Genomic DNA, 13063 nt, shown 5'->3' on the forward strand with positions numbered 1-13063 from the left:
GTAACATAGAACTCCCACTTCTCTAAGTTTGATGTATAATAATACGGAATAGAGAAGGATATATATATTCCTTAGTTGGATCTCCTTGTCTTGTTTCCAAAATTAAAGTAGAATGAATATCATGAGGTTCATGATAGGTTCCTAGATTAATCTTAGGACATGGAAAAGATAAGTGAAGAATGGTTTCTTCATTTATTGTTACTTGATTTTCCAATTAAATGGATGTTCATAGGTTATGGCAAGGAATACCATGTTGTGATCTTAAATAAGATCAAGTAGTTGATCCTTGATTCATATGTTCTTTTATTGGTTTTAATTCCATTTGATCTAACCCCTTAGATCAAATCATCTTTTCCCAAAACAAGGTTTTAACAAAGTCACATTGAGGTTTATAGCGCTTGACTTGATGAGCTACTTCAATTCCACCAAGATCAAGTGAAACTTCAGTTACTGTGACTGTTTTACTTTTAAGCGCGAAAATTCCCCGGATTTTCTATGCATGAATGCAATGCACACATCTGTTTCCTTTGTTTTTGTAACCCCATTACCTAGGATATTACACATGTTCTCTACATGCCCGTAGACATTTTCTAAATAATACGTTGTACTTTAGGCTCCACAAAAATCATAAATTCATGGCCTTTATAAAGCCAAAAATAACTCAATTCTGCTTCCAACAATTTTCTCTTTTGTGTAGACCATATATGAAAAGATATTTTGATGCAAATTTGGTCACATATACTAAACATGTATATATACTTATATATTTATTTTTCAAAAGAAAACTGAGACAAAAAGCAAAGTTTTCTCCAATTTTTTTCAAAACAATGTCCCTGGGGCTCGAGAGGCAAAACCACTTTCTACGTATCGGATAGTTGGACCGACAAAAGAAGAAAACACATAAAGGATGTGTTGCGATATGGCCGCACGAACGCTTATTTCAGCCTTTGCAATGCATTGATGCTTTGTTGTATACCTGCTCTATTGTAGTAACTACTGTATGTTTCAACCCAACCATGTGATCCATACAATACTCAAGGAGTTTTTGAATGTAATTCATGTGAATTAAAAGTTTTATTTCATCACAGCATACATACGAACATGTAACTGAAATTGATTAACAACTCATTCTCATGTCTAGTCAATAACCATTAACCACTTTCTTCTTGTGCCTTTGACAGAAGGATTTGATCCTTTGAAGACCATCTTGAAGAGAAGATGGAACAATAGCAAATGTAATGCGGATCCAGTTTTCCATTCCGAGGACACTCCCTACATTTGGAGACACAAGTATGTAAGTTGGCTACGTAAGTGCATCTATATAATAGTAGATCATAAGAGTAAAACCATAACCATGCTTCCTTCATTTTTTTTGAAAGAGTGGAACCAAAACAATATATCATATGCAATAAAGGATTACAGTTCATATTTTTCTACACATACCATACTATTTATACACTATGTTGTCTGCACCCCCTATATATAGGTGACAAGGATTACTTGGGTACACACAATTGCTTACGGTGTATTTTTTTATATGATGGAAAGGTGCTATGTTTTATGTTTGTAGTGAACAACCACAATGATGTATTCTTGCCTTGCTCTGGCAGTTTATGGACTTACTAAGAGGACAACTATGCTCACCAAAGTACTCACTGCATCGATATATTTTATTTGTTATGATTAAAATTCGATGTGTTTTGTGGTTGAAACTTCAGAACGAATATATGATGGTATATCATTTTTAATCCAAAAAACACCTCAAGTCAAAATTGTGTAATTTGAAAGGTAAACTCATTATATATGATATTAAACACGTTCTTGATAGTTTTCAGTAACAACATGCGGTGAAGAAAAGGACACTGGGTAAAAAAGAGAAGGAAAAACATGCCCATGATTTCATTAAAACAAGAGTATTCTAATTAGCAAAGGGTTATCCGATTGATTATCATGGTATTAGAACCCATTTATATGTAATAGTCATATGAGAAAATAGCAAGAACTAGCTATATTTATACCAATATACTTCGTATTTCAGCTGTTTCCAACCAGTCTTAGCCATTGATGTAATTTAATCTGATGGCTATTGTTTTTATACTGCTAATTCTGCATTAAAATTAAACCTAAAATGATCCCTCCCGTTTTATCTCTCAGCTCCCTGACATGCGCCCCTGCTCCCCATCGCGTCAGCCGCCAGCCGCCTGGTCCCTCCGCCACCTCGCGCCGGCAGCTCCAACCCCCCGTGCTCGCCCGCTAGCTTGTCGCATCCCACCCCGCCCCTTGCTGTGACGGTCTCCCTTCGCTGCGCCGCCGCTCGTCCGCACAACTCGCTGCAGCCAATGAAGCGGGGAGGTGAGGACTTCGTGGTGTCTGGTAGGTCCGGGGATGATGGAGTCCTCGATTACACGGAGGATGACGGTACCAGTGATGCATTCGCGACTCCGGCAATGGGAGCGACCATGGGGGCCTAATAGCGAGGATGGTAAGGTTCCTTATTTTGTGAATTTTATTTACCCTTCACTCGATGCTGGTTCTGTGCTGGCATAGGAGCTGTGTTGTACTAGATTTGTAAACCATGTGCTTCAGTTGCAAATTTCATTCAGGTGGTACTCAAGTCTCAATTTCTACTTGGTTTATTCCATTTATATTCTGTTCATCCAGAACTGAATGAAACGTGCAGTCATTTAGAGGATAATAAATGAATCTCCACAATCCCCTGACATTTGCCTTGACATCCTTCATCCTGTGGGGTATTGAGTGTACGTGTACCACATATATTTATCTATGTTTACTGCCATTGTCATAGAGGATTAATTAGGCGGACAAAGAGGTATTCGTGAGTTGATGCTTCTCGTAAAATACAATCGGTAGTATTCAGAAGTCACATATGCCACACATAATTATCGGTGTTTAGTATCTTCTAATGATTGATACATATATGTTCAAAAAAGATTGTTATTCTTTCTGTATGAATACTGAACCATGAATACTGGAAAACTAACTATTCATACACACGCCCAGACTTGCATTATTAGTGTAACAATGTCAGTAAAGCTGTGGTAGCTTGCCCCATGGTTATATCCATTAGTACTTTTGACTTTTTATATTTAGTTTAGTGGAGGTATTCCTTATACAGTCATAGTGGCCAGGATTTATTGCCAGTAGTTTGAATATCCTTATACGCTGACAGTGGCTATTGTTCCATTGCTCTCATAAAAAAATTGGTTTCTCCATTTTAGTTGATTTCTCTACGTCAATATCTTGGCACCTTCAAGCATTGCCATGACTCATTTGAATATTCCTATGTTTTATCTAGCATATTTTTTCTGTTATTTTGAAGAGATCATTGATGTAGGAACTATTAATCATGTTGTTATTTTCAGTTAGAGAAGGTGAACACTGGATTGCCCTATGTTTGAATAAATTTTGATATCATGGGAGTAGGGTACAGCTTAGAGCACATGGACCAAATATATTCTAGGAAGGGACCTGAAAATGTATGTTTTTTTGCTTAAATTCACTGAAATCTTACTCGAAATGTAACACTTATATTCATGGTATTTATACAAGGGAGATTTGTTGTTTTCTAACGCATGTGACATCTATTATTTTTGTAGGTTAATATTATGCATCAGTACTTTGATTGAAAATCCGCCTAAGGTTTTACAAGATGTGAGAAAATTGCAGTGCGATCAATGCTTATATTTTTCTGTGTTGCTCGTTTTAATTTATATTGGTCGAGATGTGCCTTTCACATACCTAGTTACTCGTAGTAAAGCAATGTATGAAAGAAGCTACTTTTGACAACTGAGAAGCATCCATCATATTTCTAAATATGCTCTAGCAGTCAAACTAACTCTAATGTTCAATATGACCAGAAATTTCAGTAAATGAGCATATACATTCTTACCTGGGCATAAAATAACGGATTCTTCCTTTGCGAGCTTGCAGCAAAAATCAATGTCATCATGGATGTCCTCCAAAAGGTGTAAGTTCAGTTTCACCTGTTTACATTGAATTTAATATAAAGTTATTGAGAATCAGTTAAGCTTTCTAGAAAATAGCAGGGACTTTTGTACTCCCTACGGCCCAAGTTAATTGACGCTACATGCATCTTCACAAAGAAAATAAGATCCTTATTATTTACGTTCCCTCTATATTATCTAAAATTTATTTCACACTTACTAAATAAAACTTTTTTGCAATGTATTGCGGTTCCAAATTAGTTCCTCTTATTTTGACATTCCCTAAGAACATATTTTATTATATAAATAGGCTTACCATTACAAACATGGATCCTTCTGGCTTGTGAGGACAGCTGAGATATTGGTTTTCCTGTATATCTCTGTAGCATATTTCTGACGATTCCTTAAGCAGACCAATAATCCTCTTAAAGAAATCCTCTGTCGTGTTTTCAAGAATTTTGGGAAGAGCTCCCTAATCAATTTGGTAGTACAAGAAATCACATATTAGTGTTCAAAATAAAATGCATAAGAGAACAAAAATAACAAAGATAGTAAACATGTAGAAATAACAGAAGCTTCTATAGGTAAAGAAATGCTAAGAAAAAAGCATGTAAATTCGATAAATTCTTTCATTTCTAAATATTCAATACTTGGAAGAAAATAATATGGAGTGCTCGCAAAACTTAGTTCAATTTATTTATGTTTTATCTATTTGTCGAATCAAACAAAGCAAAGCTAAACAACTAAAAGAACATATCTTTATTTAGTTTAGTTTAGTTTAGTTTGACTTTGACTTTCAAAGTGAAAAAAAAACACTAACTTGTTACTGAGCATGTGGTAGCTACAACCTATCCTGATATCCATCGAAGAAAAATAGGACAAGCACGAGTAAATAAAAACTAACCTGAATGAAAGTTGCTGGATCCGTTGACACATTAAGGTAGTTCGTAATAGACGCAGCGATCTACAAAGCACATCGCATATTTAGCAAAATAGTAATCCTCGCAATAGCATATGAATAGAGTTTTAGAGAGTTACCTTAGTTTCTTGCAAAATCTTTTTGGGGTCGTATACAGCTACCCAACCAAGTCGCCATCCAGGCACTATCCATGACTTTGATAGAGATCCTATTGACAATACAGGGGCAATGTGCCCAAACACACCCATTGGGATAAATGGAGCACTGCCCAAAACCAACTTGCCATATACCTCATCAGCAATGACTAATATCCCAAGCTTTCTTGCTACCTCTGCGACCTAAATGACACCAGTACACGATTACTACTGCTGGACAAATGATAAGAAAATGTAATGCACATTAAATAAACTGATCAACAAGGTAAGTTATCTCAACCTTAGCCAAATGCTCGTAGGAATAAACACTCCCACATGGATTATTCGGATTTATGATGACCATTGCAGTTGTGTTCTTGTCGGCGAGAGACTCCAGCGAGTTGATATCAATCTCCCAACCCTTCTCAGGAATAAGGTCAAAATGTCGAACTTCTAACTTGTTAAATGCTGCGCGTGCCTCATAATTGGGATAACCTGGTCTTGGAAGCAGAATGTTGGCGCCAGGTTGGGCCAGAACAGGGATTATGACCTCAATGGCTTGAGTTCCACCAGCAGTTAGGAAGATATCATCGGCTGATAACTCGTAAGGTAGATCCTTTGACAAGTGCTCTGCTACAGCGCTGTTTTTATAAGGTAGAAGGTTAAATTTTTGAAAAGGCGCTAAAAGCTACATGGGGAAGAACATAGATAAACTACGGTGCAGCAAGTGCTCTGCCACCGCACTTTTTTTATAAGCTACATAGGGAAGAACATAGATAAATTACAGTGCAACAAGTGCTCTGCCACAACACTATTTTATAAAGTAGAAGTTCAAATTTTTGGAGAAGGCACTAAAAGCTACATAGGGAGGAGCATTGGACAGTGGAAAACTAGAGCAAATTGTGTTACCTTCGTGCGGCGGGTAGGCCGACGCCTGGGGGATAGCAATTGAGCTCTCCAGTCCGCAAGGTGGCAGCGACAGCGTCCTCGGCCTCGACGGCCGTGCGGAAGGCCGGGAACACGGACGGGTCGCCGTGCGCCAGAGGCAGCACTGGCCGCGGCCCGTTCTCCTGGATGCTCGCGCTGATCTTGAACCGTATCGCCCGGATGCTCAGCTTGGAACCCGTCGTCGCCAGCACGCCGTCCTTGGCCCTCGCGAACTTCCAGTCCACCTCCGGCTCCGCCACATGGCCGTTACTCTTGCCGTTGCTGTGGTTGTTACTCTGCTCCTTGTTGTGGCCGTTGGTCTTGCCGTTGCTGTGGCCGTTCTCAGCGGTGGCGCTGTGGCCGTTCCTCTGGTGCGTCGCCATGAGGAAATGAGTAGTAGCGGTAGGGATGAGTGGTGTTTTGTATAGTTAGCGGTTTGGTGGTTGACTGCCTGGAGCTGTGAAGGTCTTATAGGGTAGCCTCAGGGACATGAACTGGGGTGGCACTTGCAGACCAGAGCGGCAAGAAGCAGCACGCTCTGACCATGCTGGTAGCTCAGGGACGTGGCCACGGCAACGAAGGGCAGCAAGAAGCACGCACGCATATTTTGGGGCATTGAACTAATTTGTTTTATTCAGCAGTAGCAGCCAGCACAGTGGGTGAGTGCTGGCTATCGGTCCTGCCTTAAAAAAAATACTACTCCATTCGATCCAAATGACTTGTGGTAGAAGCAAATTTAGGCAAAATGTTGCCTAAAATCTATTTATGCTTATTGAATCTGTGAGAAGTAATTTGGATTTGAGTGAGTACTAGATTAAAGGCAAAGTTGGTAACGGACACAGACTACATCTTGATCCCCAGTAGTGACATAAACTAAACCATCTCTTTCTTTTGATTGAAGGTTGGATTATCTAACTAATCCTTGACACGCTGGATGGATCATGCAAAACAAAGTAAACCACGGGCGCAAATGCAGGCAGAAAACCCTGGGGGAAGTCTCTGGAGCCAAGTTGTCTAGCACTCCTGAAATTGGACGCCTGGCAGTTGGGCTGACGTAGTCAGTCTAATCGGCCATGCTTTTGTGATGGATGGCGCTGGTGACGAAACCTAAAATAGTCACGCGATTGTGATGGATGGTGCTCTTCCGTGTGGCCGTCTATCCTCACCCATCTACTCTTTCTTTCTTCGGAATTTCTATTAAAAGAAGCGACTCTTTCTTCCCACCTTTGATCGAAAGAATTTCTTGATTTGCAAAAGCTACGACCTGGAATGGAACACGTCGTAATTAAAGCTACGACCTGGAACACGTCTTACGACTCACTCCTAGTACATGTGCTCACGATGGATGGATTACCACATTTCCAGCCTAGAATGTACACATCTTATGGCCATCCTGTATCGATGAATTTTCCTTAACACATCGTGTGCTCAACTTGTTCTCTGGCAGGGCACCGATTTATAATATGACAGCACAAGCAGTAGTTCTTTTTCAACCACAATTTCGAACCAGAGTATTAATCACGTCCATTTCTGTTACCATCATAAGCAGACTACGAAGTCCTCCTATGAAGACATCATGTGTTCATAGTCCAGACTCCCTTAGCTCATTATTAACGTTGCTGGTCCTGTTGGATAGTTACGTATATTTCAACATAAGCACTTTTATTGTGAAGAGCGGCTGTTTTTTGAACTCGGGCCGGATAAGTGTGCCGATGTTTCTATTTGACTGTCTCGTTGGCCTTTCAGCTGTTCATTTCCTCTCTTTTTTTATAATAAAGGAAACATATCGAAATCAAGACATCAGTGATGCACATACCCAAGAAGACAAAAAAAAGGAGGAAAATAACAAAAAAAAAAACCACCAGTGATGAGCAACTCGTAGCAGCAAGAAACAACCACCACTATCAACAACACATGCGAAAGTGGGTATCCAACGCCGACACCTTCAGAAGGAACAGTGTTCAAGCGCCAACATCGCTCAATCTAACCACCAAAGTCACATCATCGGATTTCGCCCTTGCCATTTCCATGTACAATCAACGAAGGTTAGACCTAGGGGTGTTACCTTTTTTTTTCTTCTTCCAATAAAACGAATATATTGAAATCACGATACCAATTACACCTGATCTTTGCAACAACATAATGTCCCAAACTAGTCAAGACATCAAGGACACACACTAGCATCAGAAACAACCACCGCTACTAACAACAAAACCGGTTCTCCAACATTGCGACACCTTCAGGCGACACAATGTTCAAGCGTCGCGACACACTCAACCCCCAAGAAGAGGAATCACACGCTTTCTTTCACCATGTACAGACAAACTAGAGCTTGTGATGCGCCTCTCGACACCTACATGGGACCCTGCGACCGCGGCCAGCGCAGGAGGCACCAGAATCGCAATCATCACGAAGAACAAGGCGTAGCATCACCGGCCCGTAGAGGCTCGTCTCATCCACAGAGGCGGTACAACTCACCTACCCCCTAAGAGTGTCGCCTCCGTATCATACCGTATGTGACCAAACCAGAGGGGGGGGGGGGGGGCTGTCAGAAGGGGGGCCACCACATTTCCGAGTTATATAGTTTCTCCGACGAGCATAACGTGTACATGATCACTGTGCAGCCTTCTGAGCTCGGCAAGAGGGCTCGCTAGGCGACAAGGGGTGTCATTGTGGAAAGCGTGATACGCAAGACATCTCTTTTTAGAACCAAAACCCTGATTGTCTGAGAGGGACCCGCTAGGGCAGCATGGAGACTATAGGCTGCTCTAGGTTGGCCTAACCACCCCATGAGCCTCGTGGTTTCTTAGCTCGCGGACAAAGCTAACTACACCAGTTCGAGAGAGCAAGGTACAATGATAAAGATAATTCAACACACAAATGTGTGATGGATTGTTAGATTTGATTGGTGTCATTCAGTTGTCCATCACCGAGGCGGTTGTTCTTCCGTACAAGCCATTCTGTCGGCTAGGAACATATGGCAGTTGCCTGCCTACTAGGATATGGCAGCTTGGCGAATTCTCCAGGACAAGAAGAGTCATATTTGGTCACAATAGACCTTGTGTTCCTCTAGCTCCCGAGTATAGCTCCTGAGTGCCTTTCATCTGTCTCCTACCGGTTTGTCCATGTTCTAGGTGCCTCCTCAGCTACGTCTTCCTGTCACGTCATGTTTTAGTGTTTGGCAAGCTACATGTCAAAAAGAGTGCTAATAACAGTTCAAAAAAAAAGTGCTAACACTATCTAGTCTAAAATAGTAACATTTAGATAGACTTCCTCACTCCCCAAAAGACTCAGATCGTTGCCTCTAGTCTAGGAATAAAAATCAACATGGACCATCCAAAAGCAATAACGTACGGTGCATTGGTTAGGTGAGCCTGTTTGCCCATAAACAAGAAATACATGATATAAATACAATAAAATTTGGCATATAGTACATGAGTTAACTTGCATGCTAAAACATTCGACAGATCAGGCCTTGGCGGTGTTGAAAAACAAATAATCCAAAATACTCAATAGTCTATTTATATTTTTTTTTTCAAAATTTCCCCGAGAATCTAATTCCTTCTTAATGGGATTACATGATCTACTTAATTATCGAATTCAGCGATAATCTCTTGACTCGAAATAAGGAACTCGTGCATCATCTCATGAATCTACTTCTTCCGATCCAAACTAATTATCGCAAATTTAGGCAAAATGTTGCTGCCTAAATCTGTCTAGCTAGATTCAATGAACATGAAACAACTAATTTGAATCAGAGGTAGCATCTCCTTTGCATCTCACTCTATCTTGCATCTTTGCTTGAGCCTTGTTTCTGAAGTGATCTCGAACGGGCTGCAACATCATGTTTAGTGCCCTCTCAAGGGCCTGCTTCACGTCAGGAGGATGCAGAGCGCCACTTTTATAATCGGCAGCAAACTCTTCCATGCTCACAAACGTCTTGTTGCCACCGTCCTCATCCCCCCGAACCACCTCAAACTTTCCGAACCAAGGTAGGATTATATGCTGGATGTACTCCAAGCACGGGTTGCCTTGTACAGATCCAGGAGGGCAGAAAGCTTTCCTCATTGTCCTACCGATGGCATGCTCACTATCTTCCATGAAGACGGCCCATCTCGGATCGCCGCACATCTCCATCTCAGGCATTTCTAGCAAGTTGGGCAGCACATTGTTGAACAAAGCAACCGGCCGTCTATCGCCGTTCCCCTGGGCATCGCAGTACTCTCTAGCTAACATGTGCGCCCCACGCTGATCCAGGCTCAGCAGCCACAAGTCCGCCTCGGGAAACAGGAGCATGCCGGCGCTCTGCAGGCAGGGAGACAGTATCTCGGCGGCGTTAAAGTCTCTCTGCGCGTAACGATCGATCCTCCCGTAGCCCTTTGTATGTTTGGACGCATGGAAACGGAGAAACCTTTTTATTCCACCCAGCTCGCTTGTTCTTGCGATATCCATCGTAAGTGGCCAGTATGCATCTGCGCAGCGACTTATTCCGTCTGACAGCCTGACGGGCTCTACCCTGTCAAGATCCATGCCGAACGCTTTCCAGACCTCGAGGTTGTAGGAGCCAAGTTTCTTCATCTCATCTGTTAGATCGCCGCCAAACCTGCCGCCGGTGTTCTCCGGGTCCAGCCGAGCAAGCCAATCTGCCATCAGAATCTTCACTCTGCAACCGGCTTGTTGACATTCAATGTTACGGAGATCCCCTGGGTGATGTGCATACAGGGGGAGGGATCACACCAGACGTAGCAGACGGGGGCGGTTGGTTTTCTTTTCTTTTCCAGTAGCTGCGCGCTTGAGCTCGTTCTGGTTGACGCATTCCTACAGCTCATCGCTCCGAGAATCATGGGCGGGGAACCGCTCGAACGTGTCCCACAGCGCGTAGGCGTAGGCGTAGGCGTAGGCGTCCGTCTTGCGAACGTGGGCCACGCTCGCTTCATGCATGCGTGACGGTGCGGCCCGATGGTGACGCGGTCAACCAAAGAACGCTCGGTCGCGTCATGATCTCACGTTTTCACTTTCTCTCTTTCTCCGCGCGCGCTCATTAATCTTGGGACGACTGCACAAGTATTGCCCGCGCGCGTACTCATGTCACGTCACGTTGCTCCGCCCGATCGACCAGCAAACCAAAATCCCTTCCCTTCTTTTCTTTTCTTTTTTCTCTCTCCACAAGCCGGCCGCGCTAGTATATATCAATTGAAGGCGGAGAGGCGGGGAATCTGTATGCCAACCAAGGCACTCGTTCGGTCGTTTCTTTGTACAGTACACCAACTTGGATCGAGTCTGCTGCATGCATCTCGCCACGAACGAACGAACGAACTGCACGTATTTTGCCCACGAGCGTGTCTTTCTGGTGGCTTAGTACTCCAATTAATCCATCCGTAAAACGCGCGCTTCTTTCCTTCATTTTCTTTTTCGACGCCATGCGATTAATGGAGTAGCTAGGTAATTAATCAAATCGATCGATTCGATTCCCCCAACCTGCATCCATCCGACTCCAAAGCTGGATTGGAGTACTACGTACCTACCTAGTAATACCTAATTAAGCGCCCAATTAAATGGTGCAGCTACGTACTAGTGCAATTCTTTTTCTTTTCTTTTCTTTCTTATTAATTCTCATCTCCTTCAACTTCCACATGTTTTTGTTTGCATTTCTCCATCCATCCATTCAACTCAAACGGGCGCGGGAAAATAAATATTTTTTTTTGAAACCTTCAATAAATAATAATAAATAATATTTATTACTGCATCTGGGAGTTTAATTCCGACGCGAACGAACCGAGAATTAATCCAAACCTTGTTTTTGTCACGCGCGCCTGACCCAAACCCTCTCTTAGTTTGTTATCAGTCCGCGTAACACTTATGTACCTTACCTGACTGAACCAAACCAAATTCTGAAGCCATCTGCTGCGTGCATCAAGCGACGTGAGCGGGAATTAATTTTCGAGAATTCAATATTTCCGTCGGTCGGCTTCTATTTCACACCACATATTATCGCACAACAAAAATGCCGACCTACCTTTGATTCGAGATCCCTCAAAACTTCAGGATTTTTCAAATCTAGAAAAATCAACTACGTACTAGATAGCACTGCCAATTTTTTTTTTAAAATGGCATTAGGGCATCTCCAACGCGGCGATCCAAATGGACGCACTGGGCCGTCCGTTTTGGCCCGCGTACACTTGTCCGTTTGGATCACACGCTGCGCCCAACGCGCGAAACGCACGCAAAAGTGAAGAAAATCGAAAAGAAATAAAAAATGTAAATTTAAACGATGTTCATTAAACATATGCCCTATTTTGGGAAAATTTATACATAGCCCTATTTTGGGCAAATAAACTACCTAAAGAAGCCCTCTGTATGGGCTCTAAAATTTATAAAAAATATATAAAAAACCCTCTATTAGGGTTTGACGAGGACGCAACGGCCCGGGCGGCGAGGCGCTGTTGTGGCTCGACCGCGCCGGGGACTCCGGCAACGGAGACCACAGGGCCTCCTCCCAGGCGGAGTGCGGGTCCAGAGCCGCCCGCTGCTCCACCACAGCAGCCCGGAGCTACGCCTCCTCCCTGAGGCGCTGCTCCCTCTCCTGCCAGGCGAGGTGCCTGGCCTTCTGGCGCCTCTCCTCCTCCGCGCGGCGCTTGGCCTCCTGCCGTATCTGCTCCTCGCGGCGGAGCATAGCCTCCTCCTCCCGCCGCGCCACTGCCTCCTCCGTGCGGGCCTGCTCGAGCAAGGCCCAGGCCTTGGTGTCCTCGACCTACTTCCGGGCCTCCTCCTCCATCGCGGAGGTGCGAATGGCCGCCGCGAGATGCGGCCACTTCGCCTCCTCCTCCGCCGCCGACAGCGCCAGAGCGGCGCGGAGGTCGGGGTCTTCTTCTTCCGGGGACTCCGGCTTCGGCGGCAGCAGCATCGGCCCGGGTTGCGCCAATGCCAAGCCGCCGCGAGCGACCTCTCCGATTTGGAGACCTCTGCGGTTTCCTCCGGCCCGCAGCGCCGGCGGAGGACGGTGGCTGCTGCTGGCCTCGCCGTCGTTGGCGCCGGGAACGAAGCGACTCTTCGGGGCCATGGCGGCGGTTGCACGTGCGGAACCGTCAAGAGAGTGGAGACTGGAGTGGAGAGTGGAG

General features: G+C 43.8%; 1 protein-coding gene and 1 pseudogene across 1 annotated transcript; both read right to left on the minus strand.

Annotated features, from left to right (window-relative positions):
* Nucleotides 1-910: 910 nt before the first annotated feature.
* LOC127334708 (nicotianamine aminotransferase A) lies at nt 911-6604 on the minus strand. The gene is made up of 7 exons (XM_051361238.2): nt 5928-6604; nt 5320-5659; nt 5004-5222; nt 4870-4929; nt 4282-4437; nt 3911-4004; nt 911-1272 (listed from the first exon to the last, which is right to left on the minus strand). The coding sequence occupies exons 1-7, from the start codon at nt 6326-6328 to the stop codon at nt 1142-1144; spliced, it is 1401 nt and encodes a 466-aa protein (XP_051217198.1). The 5' UTR covers nt 6329-6604; the 3' UTR covers nt 911-1141.
* A 3085-nt stretch (nt 6605-9689) lies between these two features.
* LOC127329107 (tyrosine--tRNA ligase 1, cytoplasmic-like) lies at nt 9690-10774 on the minus strand (annotated as a pseudogene).
* Nucleotides 10775-13063: the final 2289 nt, after the last annotated feature.

This window comes from Lolium perenne, chromosome 2, assembly GCF_019359855.2.
Source record: "Lolium perenne isolate Kyuss_39 chromosome 2, Kyuss_2.0, whole genome shotgun sequence".
Classification (NCBI taxonomy): Eukaryota; Viridiplantae; Streptophyta; class Magnoliopsida; order Poales; family Poaceae; genus Lolium; species Lolium perenne.